The sequence below is a fragment of the Natator depressus genome, chromosome 2 (genome assembly GCF_965152275.1).
Source record: "Natator depressus isolate rNatDep1 chromosome 2, rNatDep2.hap1, whole genome shotgun sequence".
Classification (NCBI taxonomy): domain Eukaryota; kingdom Metazoa; phylum Chordata; order Testudines; family Cheloniidae; genus Natator; species Natator depressus.
The window spans coordinates 115,398,694-115,421,247 of NC_134235.1; the positions used below are offsets into that span (position 1 = coordinate 115,398,694).

At 39.8% G+C, this 22,554-nt stretch overlaps 1 protein-coding gene across 1 annotated transcript in view; it reads right to left on the reverse strand.

Moving 5' to 3' along the window:
- Positions 1-463: 463 nt before the first annotated feature.
- Positions 464-22,554, reverse strand: part of CDYL (chromodomain Y like) — a 202,068-nt gene continuing 179,977 nt past the window's right edge. Inside the window, exons 3-7 of the mRNA XM_074944924.1 lie at positions 16,132-16,388; positions 15,236-15,408; positions 7,915-8,125; positions 3,568-3,711; positions 464-2,053 (exon numbers count right to left, since the gene is read on the reverse strand). Of these exons, the coding sequence (XP_074801025.1) occupies positions 1,895-2,053; positions 3,568-3,711; positions 7,915-8,125; positions 15,236-15,408; positions 16,132-16,388 (944 nt within the window). The 3' untranslated portion in view covers positions 464-1,894. The remainder of the gene's footprint in view (positions 2,054-3,567; positions 3,712-7,914; positions 8,126-15,235; positions 15,409-16,131; positions 16,389-22,554) is intronic.

Below are 22,554 nucleotides of genomic sequence, written 5' to 3' on the forward strand. Positions count from 1 at the left end.
GACAGAGGGGTGTAATGAGTATCTGGCTGAAATTCTATAAATCAGAATCTGGTCTAGCATGCTGGGTTTCTTCTCTCCCTTCAATATGATCACCTCCAAACAAATTTCAGTTACTGGTTTGTAGAACTAGTGGGAAAAACTGTATTCTGCCCTTTTGAAATGCCCGGGAGGAGACCCAACCATAAACAGATTAGTCTTCTGGAGACAGAGGGAAAACAGAATACATGAAGCTATTCTAACAGAATGGTTTACAGCAGAGACTCCACGTTCCACTTGACAGTGTGGGGAAACTGTAATAGATTAAAGCATTAAACTTTCATTGCTGTAATACCATCACTTATAGGGTTTGTTAAAGATGGGAGATTCCTTTATCTTGGAAGCTTATATTTGAAAAAGAGGACAGAGAGAAACCCATTTAAAATGTGTTAAGAAATATTAGTTTTATTTTAACCAATTTTCACAGCTGAATATTTATTCTATAAAAACTTTACAGATTGTACAGTTTATATATAGTTCAAACTACTAGAACAAAAGTAGGTCCCACAGATGCAAAAATACTGTACCAATCCAAGGTAAAAGCAATTTACATAGTGTACAGCTCTCCACCAGGAAGGGAGGTGGTCAGTTCCAAGTATAAACTTCAAAACTGTACAAAAATAAGGTTTGATTTTTCATTCTTCATAATACATTCAATAAGATTGCAAGCACAGATACCCTAGTAATAGTAGATATCTGCAGTCAGGAATCAGTAACCAGTCCTGCAAGGAATGCAAAATAGGTCTATTTACACAGGGCACTCTTTTACACCATATTGTGTATATATAGTGTATATTTAAAATAATAAAAAAGCATTGACAAAGAACATTAAACATCTAATATAAGGTAGTTTTTTTTTTATAAAAGGAGTTTTTGTATGTAATAGTGTGCCAAAAGAATTTTAACTTATTTAAATAAAATATATTCTAAGTGAACCTAAAATGCATTTTTGGTGTAATACATCAATTAATCCAGCAAATAGAAAAAACCATACTGTGTATAAAGTAGTATTCTCACCCAGCAACAGAAGCACTTATGTAGTTATTAAAAAAAAAATCAAACTATTTAAAGAACACTAAAACTAACTTATAACTTAGGATATTCATATACATAAGATATTCAGTGATTCACTAATACTGCAAAACAAGCTTTTTCCCCCCCAAGAGACAGTGGTTTCTTTATGCTATCTAGGTAAGCATTAGACATGTTCCCCCCGCAAAAAAGGGGTTGAGTGTTTTCTTAGCATAGCTCCTGAGCACACTCTTTTTGGGATATTTATCTAATTAAATCTTTCATTATAGGGTTTTATTCTCAAACAAAAAAAATTTAGACTATTCCATTCATTAGTTGAGGTATTTCAACCTTCTTCTGAGATCAAGACAATGCCTTATCTTAAGCCACTTGTTGGGCTGTGAAAATAGGGGCTGGCTAATACCCGTTTCAATTCTGTATTTTAGTGAAGGGGGAAAGCATTATTCAGACTTCCCTGCCACACAGAAAATAATACAACACAATTCACTCTTCCCCCCCACCCCCATTCTTTCTGATACAGTACTAGCCAATGATAACAAAAACTAGAGCCTCAAAGAGATGTTTGGTAGTGCACTCCATTATAATTTTTAGTTTGTGTATATAAAGATATATATATCTATATATATATCTATATAGGGAGAGTTTTTTTGTTCGTTTCTTTTTTAAGATACAGTACTTTACAACCCCTTGACAATAAGTGTGAGGGTCTTTCCAATCCCATCCCCAAGCTTTGAGCTATGGGTGACTTAGTAACAAAATAAAATTGGGGCATTTTTATGCCCCAGATGTCCAGGTAAATACAACTCCAGTGTCAGTGCACATCTCATCAGAACTCATCGATTTTCCTTTGCAGGTATTTTAACATAGAGTCCATCCCTTGTGCAGAGCCCCAGATTTTCTTTAAAGCTTCACACTCCTTGTCATTTGCTTGTTCTAAGTCCACCTTCATGATATTACGGACTAAAGCTTTGGATTCTTCAAGCACCTGTAGCACAAAAACCACAAATGATATTAGTAATCTGTGTGCTAAATGTTGGTTAGTAAAGTGGAATAGTCACCTATTCCTACATGTGGGCAAATCCCAATATTGCTAAGAGAAATTATGCACATGAATCTAGGGGACAATATGTCCCACATCGAGCAGTTACTTTTCCATAAAGTAATACGGGAGCTTCTTCATTCTCTGCCAGATCAAAGTGGAAATATTTGAGTATGAACCAAATAAATGAAAAACTTGAAGGGTTTCAAGATTATCCTGTTACCATAAAAATAAGACTTTGTAGCTGGTATTAAAAGGGATAGAAGTCATTATAACAACTTGGTAAATTCTGATCACAACACTGTGTTTTCCAGGATTGTCCGAATTATAACCTGGTAGACCTTAAATCTAAAAAACAGCTTTGTTTATTTTTAATTCAAATTCCATAGGCTGCTTTTAAATGCTAAAGTTGATGATTTTTAGACTATTCATCCGTCCTTCTCCGAAAACAAAGACTTCATAAGAGCAGAAACTGATGTTGATTTGTTGTGAAGATTGTGACGATCTAGGAGTTTAAAATATACTTTATATTTTGGTAAAACTCCAGCTGACAGGTGTGAAACTGTCACCTGTGTACAGGAGCAGGAAGGCTTCTGTATCTTCTTACTACGTGTATCTCTGTGAGTTTAACCTAATTTAATGGAATGTCAAGAATTTTATACTCGTGATTCTTATGTACAGGTATATTTAGAATAGTCTTTTGATATGTGATAAAATGTTGTAAATATTTAAGTTACATTGTGTAAGTGGGTCTTTGATGTGAAAGTGGTGGAGTCTGTTCTTTCTTTCTAGGGCAAATGAAGTGCTGACCCCAAAAGCTACTTTGAGCAGGTATGCAATTAAGGGACTGAGACTGTTAGTACTTAAAGATGGTTAAAAAATTCTCCTCCCCCACCCTGGTTTTATTAGTATTTATAGCCAGCTGTTGAGATGAAGGAAAAATCATGGATTATTTTCCATCCAAATTTGGAAACTTCAGTGTAGTTTGTTTTTTGACAGATTTTATTGACAACACTATTGCTACTGTTAAACACAGAGGAGTTAGCCACAGTGTGGTGTTAAAGCAAAGACTCTTCTCTTCCTCTCCCCCCCTACCCCCGCCCTCAAATACACCTGCCATTAATTTCTGTATTTCTGCTCAGTTCTTATGGCAGCTATTTCAATTTTTAATTTGGAATTAGCTAGTATTATTCTCTTTCTACGTGGAGTTAATAACTTAGATTTTGCCTTGTGTTCTTAATCCTAGAATCTATTCAGCCTGTGATAATTTGAGAGGTTTCTCTCTCCTTGACCTCTTTATTCTTTAATGAGAATATTGGAATGTGGTATTAAAACTCTGTGCTCCAATCTACATAATTTATCTCAAGTACTCCTTGCGAATTGTTTCTAGAAAGATGAGTGAATGATGTAGTTCATTATTAATCTATTTATAAAATGGAAGAAAATAAAATGAAACTTACAACTGAATTACATGTGACAAGTTCCTTAATTCGAACCATTACTTCCTGTGTGAATGTTCCCGGCCAAAACACTTGAGATACCAATCCTTTTGCACAAGCTTCCTGCGCAGTCAACTTCCTTCCACTGAACAACATTTCATTTGCCTGAGGGGATAAAAAGTTATTTCTGATATGAAATGTAATGACAAAAGAAAAGTTTAAAAGAAAATGTTAATAAAATGCCTGCACTAGTTGGGATGCTTGGTTGTACTGTAGCTCTCCAGTGTTAATCCAAATACATCAGTAATATAGAAAAAAGAAAATAGATGTAAAATAGTTGTGTTGCCAGCTATCATAACTCAGTAGTTAATCAGAGATGGGTCTGTGATTAAATAAGAAATCACCAGATAAATACTTGAGAAAAGTCACACTTTTCATTCATGAATGGTTAAGATGTAATTCACTTGAGTGCTACTTTTAATTCATACTAACAATAAATCGTAATTAGATAGCAACAGTTAAAAAAATCTGAAAAACAGATGGAAATGATTACAAGTGGCAGTTTGATGCATCTCCTGTGTTTGATTAGTTTTAGTGGTTTAATTTTTACTTCTGCAGCACTAACAAACAGTAACATTCCTCCACAGATCACCATTCAGTTGACTCATTTTCTGTGTTGGAAGAAAGCACATTTAAGTCATGCAGCAACAAATTTTGCAGCTTTAAAAAGTTACCACGGAGACTTTAAATACTTAAATTGTGATATTCTTACAGGGCCTAATCCCAAAGTCAACTGAATTCAGTAGGAGTTTTTCCAGCAACTTGAATGAGCTTTTGATCCAGTTCATAGTATTTCCTCCTTTCTATTAACCTCATACAGATGTTGTTTTAATACTTAATTTAAAAACAGCTGTTTTGAGAGTAGGTGGATAGAGCTTCTGTTTTTTCTGAACCCTTGAGGCCTAGTTTTAAATAGTATTTTTATCAAATGGATTTTAGGCATGGAATGAGAAAATATATTGGAGTACAGGAGGAGGAGGAATTAGTGCACTATTATAAATAATGTGTATTATTTTCTAATGTTAAATACACCTATGCTAATAAGGTAAAATGTAGTATTTGCGCTGTTAGTCCCTGATCCTGCAAACACTTAATTTTAAGCATAACTATTTCTATCTTTTAACATTCTAGTCCATTCTTAGTAGGTGCTGCATTGATAGTCCTTCTTTAATACTGAGTTGCTACTTTCTCCATTAAAGGAAATCACAAGGCTATTGAGTACATTTATTTGCAACTGAAACATTACTCAATGACAAGACCATTGTATCAGAGCTCATGGAATACTGAGAAGAAATATGAGACGGATCGGACAGATTTAGCATTTCTTAAGTGCCAAGCATTATTCAACTGCTTATCTTAAGACTTTCATCTAAGGATCTTAAATAACTTACAAATCACTATCCCCATTTTACAGATGGGGAAACTTAAGGCCCAGAGTGATTAAATGACAATGATACAGTGAAATAAAAGATCTGAGTTCTATTGCTAACAAATAAAGTTACTGATGCCCAGTCCACTAGACACACAGACTACACCATGTGTTGAAAGGTTTCATAGAATAGTTTCGCTGTATTTGCAGATCCAAAGGAAGACACTGTAAACAGATTTCCATCTCAAGTTGCAGAAAGGAAGCTATGAATCATGTACAAAAAGAGAAAGTGTTGGGTACATCCACCTATAAATCCACCTTGTGTAAAAAGTTTGTGAACCTGTCTGCAAAATTGGAAAGTATATTTGTGATGGCTGTAAAGTGACAAAACTGTAGCTACATAGAGTTATATAGTCCATGATGCAACATTCTTATCTTATAGCACTTGATGTCAAGTGAACACATCAGGAAAAGGAAGTATCTTTTGCGAGAAAGTACAAAGTGAAGAACTTCTGAACCAACACTGAGTTTACTTTTTGTAATTACAAATCTACTTGGGAGTTTATAAATGTAATGTGTCTAATTATTTATCATCTGTGGGAGTGTATGAATGCCAGAGTCACTTTTTATTCTTTTGGAACCTGATAGATCTGGCTGAGCTCTTTCAACAAGAAATAGTATAAAGAACTGTAATGAAAAATGTTTTGGTCATGTTAAATCTCATTTACAAGCTACAAAACAGCAGAGCCTCTCCAACTTGAAGTAAGCACGCAGTAGTGTTATGGTTTGACAGGTTTTGAAGGGGAATGAGTTCTGCTATGAGCTGGCACTTAGCTCTTGATCTAGCTCCAATACATGCCAAAAAGTTAACAGCAATTTGACCAGAGTCCTGCTGTCAACAACATTCTGCAAACACCACCTGTATTTCTGCTCTGAAAACGGACAGCGCTCTTGGCCATTTCCCACAGAAATAGAATAAAATGTAAAAAGTAACAACACAATATGTTTCACTAACCCGCTGAGTGGTAAGTTCTCTTTTGGGTACATCCACACAGAGCAACAAAACAAAATAGCAGTGAGTCTGAGCCCAGGGCTCTAGACTCAGGTTCAAGCTATGGTGCTAAGGATAACTCTAGACATTCAGGCTCAGACTCTGAAAGCCCCTTTCTCCCCAAGATTCAGAGCCCAAGCCCAAATGGCTACATGGCTATTTTTAGCACCATAGCGCAAGCCCAAGGCTGTAGTGCTGGGCTCTGAGATTCGCTGCCATGGGGCTTTTTTGCCACGTAGACACACTGTTCCTTCATTCCTCTGTTTCCTACTCATTCTGTTCCAATTCCTCTCTCCATTTTGTCCTTATTTTTAAAAAATCCAATTAGCACATGATCCCCTCTCCTGACAAGTTATAAACATGATCCTAGGGGACAATATGTTCTAGAACGTGGTTATTTTAAAAAAAAATACAGTAATATAGGAATTGCTATACTGGCTCAGACCATCTAGTCCAGTATTCAATCTCTGGTTAGCCAGAACCAGCTGATTTAAGAATAGTTTTTGCTACAAGTAGAAAAATCAGTACATTCCCCAAGGAACATGAAAAGAGCAGGCTTTATGCAATCTAAACCCAAACTTTCTAAAAAATGATCAGTCACAAAGTTTCTCAAAGCTAGAAACCAAATACAAATGGAAAGAAATGACTGCTCACTTAGAGTAGACACGAGTATGAAAAAATTATTAATCTAACACATTTACATTTTTCTATTAAAGAACTATATCCAGCTATCTCACAATGAGGTCTCTTAATTAGTTATGAAATCTATTCAAACTTTAATTACACTAGTAAAAAAAAAAAATTAAAGTTCCTTTTAAATCAATCAGTAAGTGCCTGTGTATGTGTGTGGCGGGGGGAGGGTTCTAGAAAAAAAATGCAGGCAGCCCTAGGCACTTGCTTCATGGAGCTGCTAGTCAATTTCATACTGGCTTAGGCTGCAAGTCTAACATCAAATGGTGCTCAGAAGGATGCGTATATATTTTGAAATAAAATGCACAGTAGTATGAAGCAAAATGAAAAATAATGCAGATAACTGTGGCTTGTTTCAGCTTTTTTTAAACATTGTCCCTGTACTTGATTTTTTTTTTTAAGCTGTATGTAAATGCAGTTTCAGCAGTCACATGATATGGGAACATGTTTTTAACCTACTGATCCTACAGACTACACACTTCCCTGGCATAACACTTAGGAGTGACAAACAAAAGTGTCTTCTTGGAACACTTGAGAGAAATAAAATATCAGGATATTAATATGTTAATATTAAACAAAGCCATTTCAACTGATATGTGCATTTTAGGAAAGTTTGACAAGGCTACTCATGCATGACAAAGAGAAAAAACCCACGCAATTTAAAATAAATGGATATATCTTACATGTTAAGGTAAGATTGTGGGAAGTAAGCAACTATAGGTGGCAGCTAGAAATGCAATACTCCAGTATGGTTGTGCTTGACTTAGGCATTATGCCTTTAGGAGCACTGGGGGAACAGAGTACTTTCTGCCTTATGCCTTTAAAGGATGCAGCATTCAATCCCTCATGTTCTGGCCCAGATCTGCTGGCTAATATGGAGGGAGAGGAAGCATGTTTGTGGCCCAGTTTTCCCTTCTCCTTCCCTTTTGGGGAGACCTCTGCCACTACAGCCAGTTAACCTTGCACAAGGAGAAGGGTTATAATTAGCCCATGCTCCCTCTCGCTCTTCTTTTGTATACCCATGGAGGCCTCGTCACAGTCTAGTCAGAATAGATAAGCTAAAAATATATTTATTTCTCATGTTTTATTTCATAAAACAATTACAATCCACGCACCAATGAAAACATGACAGGATCACTGTAGATAAAACACTAATGGGGCAGAAAGCTGATTATTTATTTTTATTAAAGTTACTTACAGAAGCCAGGCCCATTATCCTAGGAAATGTGAGGGATGAACATCCATCTGGACTCTGTCCAAAAGTAGTGTACGGTGTCTGAAACCAAGCCTTCTCATTAGCCCAAACCACATCACAGAGAGATAATATAGATGCTCCAAGTCCAATGGCTGGGCCATTTACTGCTACAATGATGGGCTTCTTAAACTGAATAAAAGTATTCACAAAATTCCTGAAAAGAAACGAACACTCCATCACTACACATTTTAGCAGCAAAATGTATCAGCTGCTCAGCACTCAGTAATAAATAGTCTCCACAGCAACTAGCTGTAAACAACATTTCAAGAACTTGCTCTACTCCCTCACCCTCTGCAGAACACAACCACTGGGTATCTGCAGACCTCCCACAGCTCTATGTGGTCCTTAAGGGGTGGTTGTGTGTGGCAATTGACATCACTGGTAGTAGAACATTACTGAGTATGCTCAGGGAGCATTCTCAGATTTATCTTAAAACAGAGAGGAAGGGGAGCCTTCCCTGAAAAAAACAAATCTGCTTTTTGGAAACAAGTGGGAAAAGATCCATCAATAACTTCAGCCCTGTTATCAATCACAGATCTTTAAAACCTTCCCCGCTTCATCCCTTGATCTTCCATGTTCATCATGATCCTCAGAGGTCTAAATGCCTTAAGGATAAGCAAACTCATCTTCCTTTAGCCACCCAGAACAACATCAGTTTATTTCAGCGCCCAATGGCATCAAAGGCTTGGATAATGCATGGGTTAACATGTGGAATTGTGGAGTTCAAATGTGTAGCGTAAGTGCCATCTGGGTAAGACAGAAGCATGCAATCAATCCCAGGGAAATGGCAATGAAGAGGGAATAAAAATCTTGAGAGCCCTGGGGTGAGAGCGGCCATTTAAACGTTTATGTTTATAGTGTAACAGAATACTTTGCACATAATTTGGATTTGGTGAAATTTTTCTCTCTTCCCATATCCAAAGTTTATTCCAAACTTGATTACCTCACAAACATGAAGCACCTTCAAGCAACTATTACATTGAAATCTGTCATATTTTTGAGACCTAAGTTAGAATTGTGAAGGGAAAATGGGGGACTATATTATGGGGAAGGGGAAAGAGAGCCCCTGGCATGAGGGAGGGGTGGTAGGGAGTTCCTGAAATAGAGGGGAATGGGAGGATGACACACAGAACTTGTGGGGATGGGGGAGAAATGGAGGGATGCAAGGAGCCCCTCATATGTGCAACAAAGCATGCAACCCCCAAGTATGTAAACACCTCAGGACAACAGCCCTTTCTGTTTAGCTCGCTGATTCTGGATTTACTTAAGAATTACTCCCAAGTGAGAAGGTCTGGGATAGACTTGAAAAACCTGAGTAGTCTTGTCTACAGTAGAGAACACCACCATCAAAACTTTCAAAGGTGTGACTGCCTGGGGTAGGAGTACTGGATGAAAGCATTATATTGGGGCAGCTTTCTGTTCACAATAGCCCTGCAATGGTGCTGGCTGTCCTCGTGTACTATTGCCAAGGTGTGGTACAAGTACAACAAGCACTTCCAAAAGTACTGGCATTGCTGAATTTCTCTAGCATAAACAAAGTCAACATATTATTGTTTAATCAGGCCAAAAAGGATGGAGACAAAAATGAACATGAGGAGACAAAAGGAAACAGGCTTGATCAGGCATTGTATGGTCTGAAACCACAAATGTTTTGAAACAATGAAACAGAAATATAATCTTGCTTCTTCTTTGAGTGATGGTCCATATATGGATTGCAAATGCGGACGTGCAGGCGTGCCATGAACCGGAGCCAGAAGTTTTTCGTAGCAGTGCCCATTGACCCACACGTGCATCATGCATCCCCTCGTGTTTGCAGCTGAGGCTATAATAGGCTGTGTGGGTCAATGCTGCTCCAGTTCCCTCCTACTGCCACATGGCTGGAGTTGGAACCCCTGTTCCTCCATGCTCTTAGCTCCGCTGAGAGAGTGATCTTTGCCCTTTTACCTGTATATAGTTGTAAATTGTTTGTTTTTCCTTGCAGTTAGTAGAGTTAGTGTAGTTGGCTCCCTCTTTGGGGAACAACCTTCCCCCCTCGCCCAAATACAGGGACTAACTATGCCCTGTCAGGCTGGCTTCAAGAACTGTACATTGTGCCCGTGCTCATTTTGGTGAGCGACGAGCAGCAACACTGCTTGTAGTGCCTCAGAGAGGCCAATTTTCCCATCCATTGCAGTATTTGCAAAGTGTTCTAGGCCTGAATGCAAGGGGCTTAAGAACTTCACCACAGAAAGTTCCTCATGGAGGAGGCCATGTGCCCGTGTGTGCATTCAGATCCAGTGGTGTACCCCCCATCACCGGTGACCAGCACTCCTTCAAGCACCGGATCCACTGGTACCGTGACTGTCGGAGAAGCTCCGCCACGAGGGGAAAAAGCACAGCCATGGCCACAAGAACAGATCCCCGACCAGGACACAGCCTTCCCTCCCTGAGCTGTGCCAAGTCGGGTGAGAAGTTGCGCATTGACCTGGCCGCTCCACCACCAAAGGATCCCAGACTTGAGGATAAGGCAAAAAAGAAACACAATCCAACGGTACTGTCGGCTCCACCAGGGCCCACGCCGGTGCTCTCCCCATTGCGTTTACCGCCCATCCCACCAGCTCAACTAATGCCGCTTGGACCCTCGGGGCCACCCCACACCTCTGGTTGCCTAGACCCACTACTCTCTACTGAGGTCACCGCTCCTCTCCACTCACCCATGGGGCCTGCTGATAGGCAGAGACCCTTACTTTGGGCCTTATCGGCTGCCCTGGGATCCAAACTGCTCAACAGATTCACTGAGAAATCCAAGGTCTGCATGGTGATGCTTGCATTGATTATCCTCTCTCCCTACCTGGGAGCCCCGTTTGCAGCGCTCGATGTGAAGGATGCCTATTTCCACACTGATATTCACCTGGCCCACTGGAAGTTTCTTTGGTTCATGGTGAGACATCACCATTACCAATTCTGAGTTCTCCCCTTCAGTACAGTGACAACTCCATTTGTCTTCACAAAAGTTGCACACGTGATTACACCATGTTTCCTTACCTAGACGACTAGCTCCTTGTCGCACTTTCCCAACAAGTCCTCATTGTAGCATCCTACCTCCCTTGGTATTTGCATCATCAAGGAGAAGTCAGTCTTCGTCCCTTCCCAGATGATCAACCTTATTGGGGCCTGACTGGAATGCATCGTGGCACATGCCTTGCTCCCAGAGGACCACTTCACTATGCTCAATTTCTCAATCATGAACTTACGCTGCCAAACCCACACCACCATCTGCCACTCTCTCTCCCTTCTGGGACATATGGCGGCCTGCACCTAGATAATGCCCCATGCCCACCTCCACATGCAGTGCCTCCAGATGTGACTCCTCTCCATCTACAGACCACATAGAGACCATATTGACAGCAGAGTTCGACTCTCCCAGACGGTCCTAGTCTCCTTTACATGGTGGACGGACCCCTCCATGACCGGTTCCCCTTTTTTCTCCTCCTACCCCCCAAACCACCATCACTACAGACTCCTCCTTCACGGGCTGGGGAGGGACCACTTGGCTCATCACAGAGCTCAATGCCTCTGGACACCATGAGAAGCCGGGATGCATATCAACATCTTGGAGCTGAGAGTGGCCCATTTCACATGTCGTGCCTTCCTCCCCCTCATATGGTCCTGCCACATTCAAGTGCTCTCACACAACATCACAGCAGTTGTTTATATTAACAAGCAGGGCAGAGCCAAGTCTCCCTCCCTCTGTGCGGAGTCCATCCATCTGTGGAACTGTGCGTCAAACACCAAGTCACACTCCAGGCCACATACCTCCCAGGCACCCAAAACTCTCTCGCAGACACGCTCAACAGGTCCCTTCACGTGAACCATGAGCGGGAGTTGCACAACGCAACCCTCCAACAGCTCTTCAGCAGCTGGGGCATCCCCCATTGGGACCTCTTTGGGACCAGGGAGAATCGCAAACTGCCCCTTTATTGCTCCAGGGAGGGCCCTGGGCGCCGACTCACAGGGAGATGCCCTTCTCCTCCCCTGGATGGGTGATCTCCACTATGCCTTTCTCCCCAATTCCCCTCCTCCCGCAAGTCCTATGCAAAATTCGCAAGAACCGAGTTACGGTGATCCTGGCAGCCCCATTCTGGCCTCGTCAGTATTGGTTCACAGACCTCTTCCGCCTCTCTGCTCGCACACCACTCCGTCTCTGCGTATGCCTGAATCTCCTCACTCAGGACCAGCTCTGACATCCCAATCCAGGCCTTATCCACCTCATGGCCTGGTTTTTGGATGGAGCTTGGGGATAGACAAGGCGTTTTTGACCCTGGTGTGCCATATACTTATGCAAAGCAGGAGGGTGTCCACCACCTGCTACTGGGAGCAATGGAAGTGCTTTGCCTCATCGGTGCACTGCCATTGCTACCCACCGGAGATGAACTCCATACCCATCATCCTTGATTACTTCCTTGAACTTTAAATGTTGGGCCTCACCATCAGTTCCATACGGGTCCACCTGGCAGCGCTTACTGCCCTTTTCCCCCCCGTTTCTGTGTCCATACACCCTACCACTGTACACTTCCTAAATGGTTGCTCAAACTCCCACCTTCATGGGACCGTAATCTGGTCCTCTCCACCCTCACAAAACCGCCCTTCGAACCCCTCACTACATGCTCTCTCTCCCACCTCTCCATGAAGGTTACCTTGGCGAGACGGTCAGCAATCTTATGGCCACAATGGCTTACCCCCTCCTTACACTGTCTTCCACAAAAAATTAAAGTTTTGTTGTGGCTGCACCCCAATTTTTCCCTGAAGGTGGTATCAGAATTCCACTTGAATCAGTGCATTCACCTCCCAGTCTTCTATCCTAAACCCACACCTCTCATGCGGCTAGAACACTGCATTCTCTCAACATCCAACATGCGCTGGCACTCTACCTACAATGCACCCGTGCCTTTTGGGTATCACCAACACTCTATCACCATTGCTGATGGATGCAAAGATCAAGCCCTCTGACAGCAAATCTCCAAGTGGATCTCAGGGTGCATTCATGAATGTTACATGCACACCGATGTCCCCCACCTCCTGGAGTCACGGCACACTCTAACGTGAGTGCTCGCAACCACATCTGCCTGTCTCACGGAGGTTCTGTGGCAAGACATCTGCCATGCAGCATGGCGCTCCATTCACACTTTCACGTCTCACTAAGCCATCGTCTTGGCGGCAGCTGCAGATGCAGTTATAGGCCGTGTTGTACTCCAGACCACACTTCCTCACACCCACCTCCATGCTGATCACTTACCTGTAACAGAAGGTTCTTTGAGATGTGTGGTCTCTATTTGGATTCCAATACCCGCCCTCCATCCCCTCTGCTTTGGCCTAGACTACTTAGTGGTAAGAGGGATACTGGAGTGGCATCGACTCTCACATTCTATTATAGCTCTGGCTGCAAACACGAGGAGGACGTACAATGGACATGTGGGTCAACGGGCACGGCTATAAAAACCTTCCAGCTCCGGCGCATGGCACACCTGCGCACCTACATTTGGAATCCAAATGGGACCACACATTTCAAAGAACCTCCAGTTACAGGTAAGTAACCTCCTCTTGCTCAAGACAAAAGGGGGTCTGACATTAAAAGAATTCTGTGGAGAAACCTGCTGATATTACAAAAGTACCTATATTTCCTCAGTTTGATTTTCTTCCCACTATAAAAATGAAAAAAATCTTTTCCTTAGAACAAAGCCGTAAGAGCCGAGAGGTAGGCAGCAAAGTGCCAGAGCTTTCTTTAAGATGTTTTGGAATGCACAGATTGGGCTGTTACTCCTTGCTGTCAGAAGGGTGTTACCTGGTGAGTTTAAGACAAGATTTAAATCTCAGATATTTTCTAAAGCCTCCTCATCTCAGGAGGAAAATATGAAGAAGGCAGCTTGGCATGGTAGGGAGGGAGAAGACCTTTTGGTCTTATGCTCAAATAAATTTGTTAGTCTCTAAGGTGCCACAAGTACTCCTTTTCTTTTTGCGGATACAGACTAACACGGCTGCTACTCTGAAACCTGTCCTTAGGAAATATTGTAACCTAACAGAATTCACAAATACACCTACAGTTGTAAGTTCAGGTGTTCCCAGCGTTGAGTGATTTTTCCCCCCTTGATGTTTCTGCCAGACAGAATTGTGGGAAAACTTTTGCACTACTGGTGAAACTGACAAAGAAACCCTATTTAAAAAGAAGCTAGTTCTTGGGAACTTAGGTGCTAAATACCTTTGAGGAGCTGGGTTTAGAGCTTGTATCTTGGGGAAACTGACAGGAATAGCTATTTCTATTGGACAACAGAATATGACCTGAAGTGGATTAAGTTAAAAGTGGGAAAAGGTACTCTTATTCTGGAATAAAAGTGTCCAAACAGGGAGTAATTCTGGAACAGCTACAGCACTTTAAATTCACACTCTACCTTTTCTAGGCATAATTTCCGCATTTAGACAAGCCCTTATTAGCCACTTGTTTCCAACGGCTTCACCACTTACATAATCAATGAACATATGAAACCTTTTATCTTTTTTGAAGAAAGGCAAGAGTGAATTATGAGCGTTTGTTCTTCTATCTATATTTTTGGATACTCATGCTACATGTAAACGTTCAGGTAATCAAAAGGTAATAGGAAACCAGTTTACAAGTTACATGGGGAAAAATATCCTTGAGATATTATAAGAGGTACACATTAAATGCCTATAATCCAACACAGGCACAGTGTCCACCTCAGCTGCGTATTTCTTTCATTAAAAATTATGCTTTATAAGACATTAAGTTCATTTATTTGAATATGGAATTTGACAGCTAGCATTAGGATGTTGCTCACAAAGATTAAGCCATCCCTTTAGAATGTCTGTCATTCTACCTTTTTTATATGGACTTTGTTCAATCTATTCTTTCAGTACATTTATATATTGTTTGTACTGCTTTTGAACAACACATTTAAAATAATCTTAAAAGCATTTCTCAAGTCTGAGTTGTTTATATTAGGAACACTATCATGCTAAGTTTTTATCAGACACAGGGGCTCTAATTCAACATGGCAAGAAAATGTAGTAAAAAGCTATGAATAAAACGTACACTTGAACAGAAATATAAACAAGTTTTGCACACTGTATATTATCACAACTGAACGTTTGACCACACTAAATTTCTACTAAGAAGAATATAGTTAGATCTTTTATGAGATAAATTAAAAATAAACTAGTTTAGACAATGAAAAAAATCAACACTTAAATGACTGAAAACAATTTTACATACCTAATAGCTTCTGCCATCTTAGTGCTTTCCCTTTTTCTATCATCTGTTAAACGTCGTATAAAATAAATAAAATCAAGACCACAGCAGAAGACACTACCAACTGCACTGAGCAGCACAAGTTTACTGTCATCTGCAGCTGCTGTATTCAGTGCACTTTGGACTTCCTTCATTACCTGAAAATCAGCAGGAATTAAATTCGTCAGACTCTTTTTATTGTGTTATTAAAAAGTAACAAACTGTTGTTCTTTTTTGACAGGTCTGAATCTGAACTTTTACATTCCTGTGTATTCCCTAGTATCTGGGATACTTGCAAATTCTGCTGCAGGTGTTTGTTTAAACACATGCAAATTTTTCATTGTCCAAAGGAAAAGAGAGAGTCTAGTAATGAATGTTAAAAAATGTGCAGATCACAAATATGATTACACTGGGATAACGTAATCATTCGGAAGAAATCCGGCAGTCTGCATCTGTTGCTACAGCACTCTCTCAGTATTTCTGTAATTTGAACACCAGGTGGCATATGCAACCAGTTCAGAAAAATGACTTGAATTTAGGCTGAAGTTTATTTCAAGTTGCACTTAATAAACCACTAAGTTTATTATGAAAGGCTGCAATGCTAAATATTCAGATAATGTAGTGTATTGTACAGTGTTAATAAATAAAACTCAAACATACTAAGATTCAGATTTTAAAAGGCAAGAAAATATAATATTTACACCTTTATAATCCTTTAAATGCACTAGTATGACTTTTCTGGAACCTACTGAACTATCAGTTGTTTTTTCATATTTCTGTGATTAATAATAATACTGTAATTATAGCTGTTGAAAATATTTGTACCACCACCCCCAAAAAGCAAGCAAACAAATCAAACCACATAAAACAAACATTCTAACCTCTGGATTTAGTGAGTTGTTGTCAGATGATTTTGTTGATAGCAAAACGTGCGTGAATCCGTCTTGTTTCCTGACAACAATGTCTCTATACCGGTAAGCACTTTCAGTTTGTCTCACGCTGAAACGTAGCCTCTTGTCAAAAGGTTGGTCTCTCCTATCATCAATAAATCTCCGTTTGCTGGCTGTCACTCCTGTTACAGATGTTTGTATGTTGGTTGTACCGTTGGCTGCTAATGCTTCAATAAAGGTAGATGTACCTGTAGAGAGTTTGAAACAACAGTTTTCTATTAATTTACTTCCATAGCTGGAAAATCTCTTGTCATGGAGACATGTCAGTCAAAGCGTACTATGACAACATACATACTTGGGGATCCTACTAGTAGTACAATTAAGACATTTTTAGAAATATACTAAAAATAAAAGAAATGACAAGAAGATTCACTACCTGAGGCAATTTGCTTTTCCCCTCTTCTAAGTGGCCTAAAGTGAAGGGCTTCATTTTAACCAAAAGTGGGAACCCAATAAACTCCTGACCAAACTCACACCTTTGACAAAAATAAAGTAAAAGAGCTGGACTAACAAGACCATATACAGTACATGAATGAGTATAAAAAGGTAGGAACAGGGAACACAGGACAGTCTTAGTGAGAAAGACACAGAATCAATCTCTGAAGTGGAAGGGTGCAATGGGAGACACGGAAATAAGGCCCTTCTTGACCTACATAATTCTTTCCTTTAATACTTTGCCTTTCTGATCTTGCTCAAAGTAATCTTAGCTTAACAAAGAGAATTTTAACATGTGACTTGATTACAGTCAATTAGTACCTACCTGGGGATCAAATATTTAGTAATGGGGCTCTTCATCTAACAGGATCCAATGGCTGGAAGTTGAAGCTAGACAAATTCAGACTGGAACTAAGGTGTACATTTTTAACAGTGAGAGTAATTAACCATTGGAACAACTTACCAAGGGTCATGGTGGATTCTCCATCACTGACAATTTTAAAATCAGTATTGCATGTTTTCCTAAAAGATCTGTTCTTTATATGGGGATTATTTTGGGGAAATTCTATAGCCTGTGTGACACAGGAGGTCAGCCTAGATTATCACAATGGTCCCTTCTGGCCTGGGAACCTGAGAGTCTATGAAAATTGTAATTGGTGGAATTTCAAAGAATGCAAGTGAACAAGCCACCCAGAGAGTCACAGAAAGCATCAGGTTTTTCCTACATTCCATATTGTCTAAATTAACATTTATGGGAGGTGCAAAGAACATTATGAGAGATATTTATGTCCAGTAGATAAAGGAGCTTACACACCTTTCAAGATCCATGGGTCTTACACATCACAGCATGTGGTGTACCCTCATCCACAGTGCACTAAATTTCCCAACAGCAGCTATGTGGCTGAAACCAATCACTACACTCTTGCAGGATCTCACACAGAAAAATAACAAAAGACAAAAACATTGTATCACCCGTGGGCAAATGCTTTTTACAAAACGATCACTCCATATCTGACCTCTCAGTCCTCGTCCTCAAAGAAACCCTGCACAACACCCTTAAAAGACAAGCCTTAGAGCTTGAATTCATAACTTTGTAGACACTAAAGCTCATGGTCTTAAAAAAGACGCAGTTTTTATGACTTATTACAACAATCTTTAATCACTAACCTCCCTTTTTTGTTCTATGGCAGCAGGTGTGTTAATGGGCCAGTTCATTTCGATTGGTCTCTTGCAATATGTGTTAACTTATGCTAAACAATCTGTTCCACCTGGTCTTTAGCTCACACTCTGAGTATTTTTCCCAGACCTGAGGAAGAGCTATGTGTTGCTAGAAAGCGCATCTCTTTTATCAACAGAAGTTGGTCTAATACATAGGTGCCGACTCTGCTCAGCACCTATCAGCCACAGCTGTTTGGTGGTTTGGGGAGGAGCTTAGGGGAGGGTGGAGAGTGATGGACGGGGGCCTTGGGGAAGGGGTGGAGAGGGAAGAGGTGGAGCGAGGGTGGGACCTTGTGGTGGAGCACGCCCAGGGTAAAACAGAAGTTGGTGCCTGTGGTCCAATAGAAGATATTACCTCACCTACCTGGTCTTTCCAATAGATAAAGGGACATTTTTCAGTAGAGATTTGCATGTTGCTATCTGAAACCTGTGTAAAGCTGCAATTCAAATATGGAGGGCAGAAACACTGGAAAGGTGCACTACCAGGCTAAACCACAAATTGATTTTTTTTCATATTTTCACGTTTAACAAAAGATATGAGCCCATTTGTCAAATATTTAAAGATTAACTATGGCTCTGATCCCCCAATGGGATCCCCAGGACCCATAACTGTACATATTATATCTTAAAGATAGCTAAAATGAAACTTATAGACAAGCCTTAATAAAAAAAAAAAAAAACTCAGTGGTGGATCTTGTTTAATTACTGTAATTTTCCTTGGAATAATTCATCCCGTTTAGCTGAAGTAGCTACATGATATATTTAAAAACTGTGACTAATGTATAGTGCTGTCACTTTAAAACAGTATGTATGGGAGACTTGTGGGTCCCATGAGGACATTATGTACATTTACCTAAATAGTTTGCTACACTATTACTGTAATTGGGATATTTACTTGTTATTTTTGGCCTGACTTGAATTAGGAATTACACTGCACTAATAAAAAGATATTTTAAATAAAATAAACCTTGAGAGCGCATCAGTTTCTCTAACATTGACTTTGTTACTTTTCTCTTTCAAACACACACAACCCTTAAAAAAAAAAAGTTGCACTCAGAATGTAATGCATTTGCAAATAAAAGTACTTCTGATTAAAAACCCCATAAGGTGCTTAATTGTCAATTCAACTGAAATATTTTATTTTACTTTTTCATGTCTTTTGTGTCCTCTGAGTTATAGCATTAATAATCTACTGCTCTCTATCTATAACCATTTGTATGGAGAAGATAAAGAGAATTCAAGGTTTTTCCACAGTCGTTCAAAGGGAAGAGATTGAGAATGGTCCACAAACTGAATCCATTTTTTTCCCCCCAAAGAGAACAGAAGGAGAAAAGTAATGTGGAAGATTGATGTTATTTTATGTTGTCATAGAAGATGCACATTTGTTCCTATATTTTCCAGTTTATCAAATTCTCTTTCATTTCAGCAGAATAAAAAAAACTTAATGAATATTAAATATGAAATTGCTTGTAGTTCACAGCAGATATTTTTCTCTTTTAAAAACACAACAGGGCTGATCACAGTGCTATAGAACAGGGGTTCTCCACCTTTTGCTTTCTGAGGTCCCCCCACCATATTATAAAAATTCCGGGGGAGGGTGGAGAAGGACTCAGAGCTTCAGCCACGGGGGGCCTCTGGGCTTAAGTGGGGGGGGGGGGCGCCTCAGGGCTTCTGCCCTGTGGAACTCCAGTGCTCTGACATCCTACCCACAGGGTGCCGGGGCTTGGGGCTTCAGCTGCGGGGCACCAAGGCTCAGGGCTTCAGGCTTCATCTGCGGGGCACCATGGCTTGGGCTCTGAGCTTTCTGCCCTGGTCCCCAGCCAGTCTAACACTGATCCTGCTTCGCAGACCCTCTGGGGGCCGCAGACCCGCAGTTGAGAACTGCTGCTATAGTGGAGAAGTTGCAAGAACACAATATTCTGTTTTTCATTAGCAACTGAAGATGAAGTGGTATGAGAGTTTGCAATGGTTTGGTTTTCATTTTGAAGGGTAAATCAATACAATTCAAATCACCTCTACTTTGCTGGGACAAGGGCAGTAAACTCCTACATTAACATTTACAACAGCTAAAGACATGAGACTTAGAAGGGCATGACAGAACAGCAAAACATTACAACATTCAGGAAAACTGTAGAGAACTTAGGTTTCTGCTCATAACTTACACTACTAAAGATGTCCTCTTGTATCAAATAATTGCTTTAGAGATTCCAGAGGCAATAAGATACTTCACATACACCCTCCGCAAAAAAATCAAAACCCTCAAGCCTTCTTTGTCAAGGTTAACCAAGATATAAAGGTCAAAGAGCAATTTCCCTGCTTATTGGACAACACACATGAGGAAGTGCACACATTTTACACACACATATTACAGCACTGGATGGAAGGTATAGTTCAAAACCTCACAAAATACAACTGGGCAGCTGCACTTAAATGGAAGGAGATCTATGGTTTAAATAGTCATCCACTTTTAATCTCTGAAAAACATTCTGACTATATTAATGGACCAGGGCCACAGACTTGCTGACTTAAGAAAAAAGTGTGTATTTTTCTTGCAAGGAATTTCAGCCAATTTATTTTAATCAGAAAATTACATTCATAGATCAAGAATACTGGACCAGTGTCTATTAACACTTGTTGGTTACAGGACCACCACAGTACATACTAAGATTTACTGGACCTTGAAATGTAGTGTACAGTTTCTTGTGGCTTTTGGTCATGAAACTGAAGAAAAGAATTACTGAAATTCAATGTAAGGCAGTACATTATGTCAAGTAAAAATACGCATGCATTAGTCAATTTAAACCACAGTCCTGAAGTAGTCTCAGATTTTTGTTACACCAAATGAGCATAAAAGAATCAAACAAAAATACCATGGAAAAATCTTAGAATTGTATTTGCATAATTAACATGAGATGTAAGTCACCTATTTCCAAGTAATTTAATACCATAACAATATTTTAAACCACAAATTCTGAATTTGTTTTTCACCAAAAAGCAAACAGAAAGATATTCTCTCCATTTCAATTCTTTGAGAAATACATGAGAAAGCATTAATAAAAAAAAAAAAAAAAGCTACGAACCTCCACTAAAAATCAGGGCTTGAAATATTCATTTATCCCAGACCAGTATCAACTTATACACGATTAAGTTTTCATTAAAAAAAAAAGTTTAACCCTGATGGGTAAATGTAAATGGAGTGTTACTTCAGTGCTGCCTCTGCAGCTTAAAGCTTTGCAATGCAAAGGCAGAGTGAAATTAACAAAACTATCAGTTTCACGGCTCTGTTCAGACCTGGGCAGCAGCAAAGAACCTCCTAAGAATCACCATTTTCATTCAACTGCTGCTGACAGAAAAACTATGAGCATCAGAAAAGCCAGGCACAGGTGTTATTCACAGGGAAAGATGACCCAAAATACAGAAGTTGGAAGGGGACAGAGTAGCAGAGATCTCTTCCCCATTCCTTGCTCTTATTTTTACCATAGCCAAGAAACTCTGAAGTAGGGACAAAAGAAAAAACTCTTCCTTTGTGTTATGGCAATTGACACATTTCAGATACTCTCTGGCTAGCAGGTAATACTGAAAAAAAGAACCAAAAGAGGATGCCATGACAGTGCTCAGGGTAAAATCCCAGGACTTTCCTTCATACCAGCCACTGGAAGCCCCTTGACCTTGCTTGTGGTGCCATCTCCTTTCATATCCATCTCTTGACTTGTAGATTTACTTATATGGCTGGCTGGAGTCTAGTATTTTCCCCGTGATTAAAAGCAAATTAAGAATGTACAGATAATAGAGGACACATATATAAATATACAGTAACACTGAGAGCCAAACAATTTTTTTTTCCACACAGTAATTTTCAGTACATACATACTAAACAAACTAAAACTAAAGGGAACTGAAATAATTGAATCTGATTAAGGGTTTTGTTGATCAGAAACCCTCTTTTTGAATAACTGAATTAAGAATCCAGGACAGACACCATCAGCACTACACTTTTTAAAAAAGCTATTTACACAAACATGACTATTTCTGCTTGAAACTTGTGCGGTATTACTTTTTAAGTAAAGAATCTTAGCTTTCCAATGACTGCAAGCAAACCCTAGAAACCTGTGTAACTTTAAAGATCGGCATGTTTAAGCACAGATCAGCAGTTTTCCAAAGAAACAGAAACTGAGTGGCAGGCATGAAGGGCAGTTGTGCAAGACTGATGTAAAAAAAAATTCAGTGTTAAAAATAACCCTTGTATATTATGTTAAACTATTGTTTTGGGGAAACACAAACAAAAACAATTCTCTCTCTATACTTATATCATTTTACAGCCCCAGTATATAAGACTCAAACACTCAGCTCTCCAACTCATGCTGCTGTTACTAATGCTCCTCTTCTTCCAAGAAAGTGTTCTTTTGCCCCAGGCCCGCATGCATCACCAATCCACAATTTTACTCAGGTCACCATTAAACCTGAAATGTTCCCTAGACCTAGTATACAGAATTGCTCAAGTATGGAGGTAACGTGATCCAAGCCCAGATTGGAAAGCTTTATGGGTGACCACTGTGTGTACATGGTCCACTTTCTTCCTTCCTTCCTTTTCCTGTCTTATCTATGTAGACGGAAAGATCTTCAGGTCAGGGACGATCTCTTACTAAGCGTTTGTATAGAGTTTAACCCAATGGGGCCCGATCTCAAAAGGTGCTATTGTAA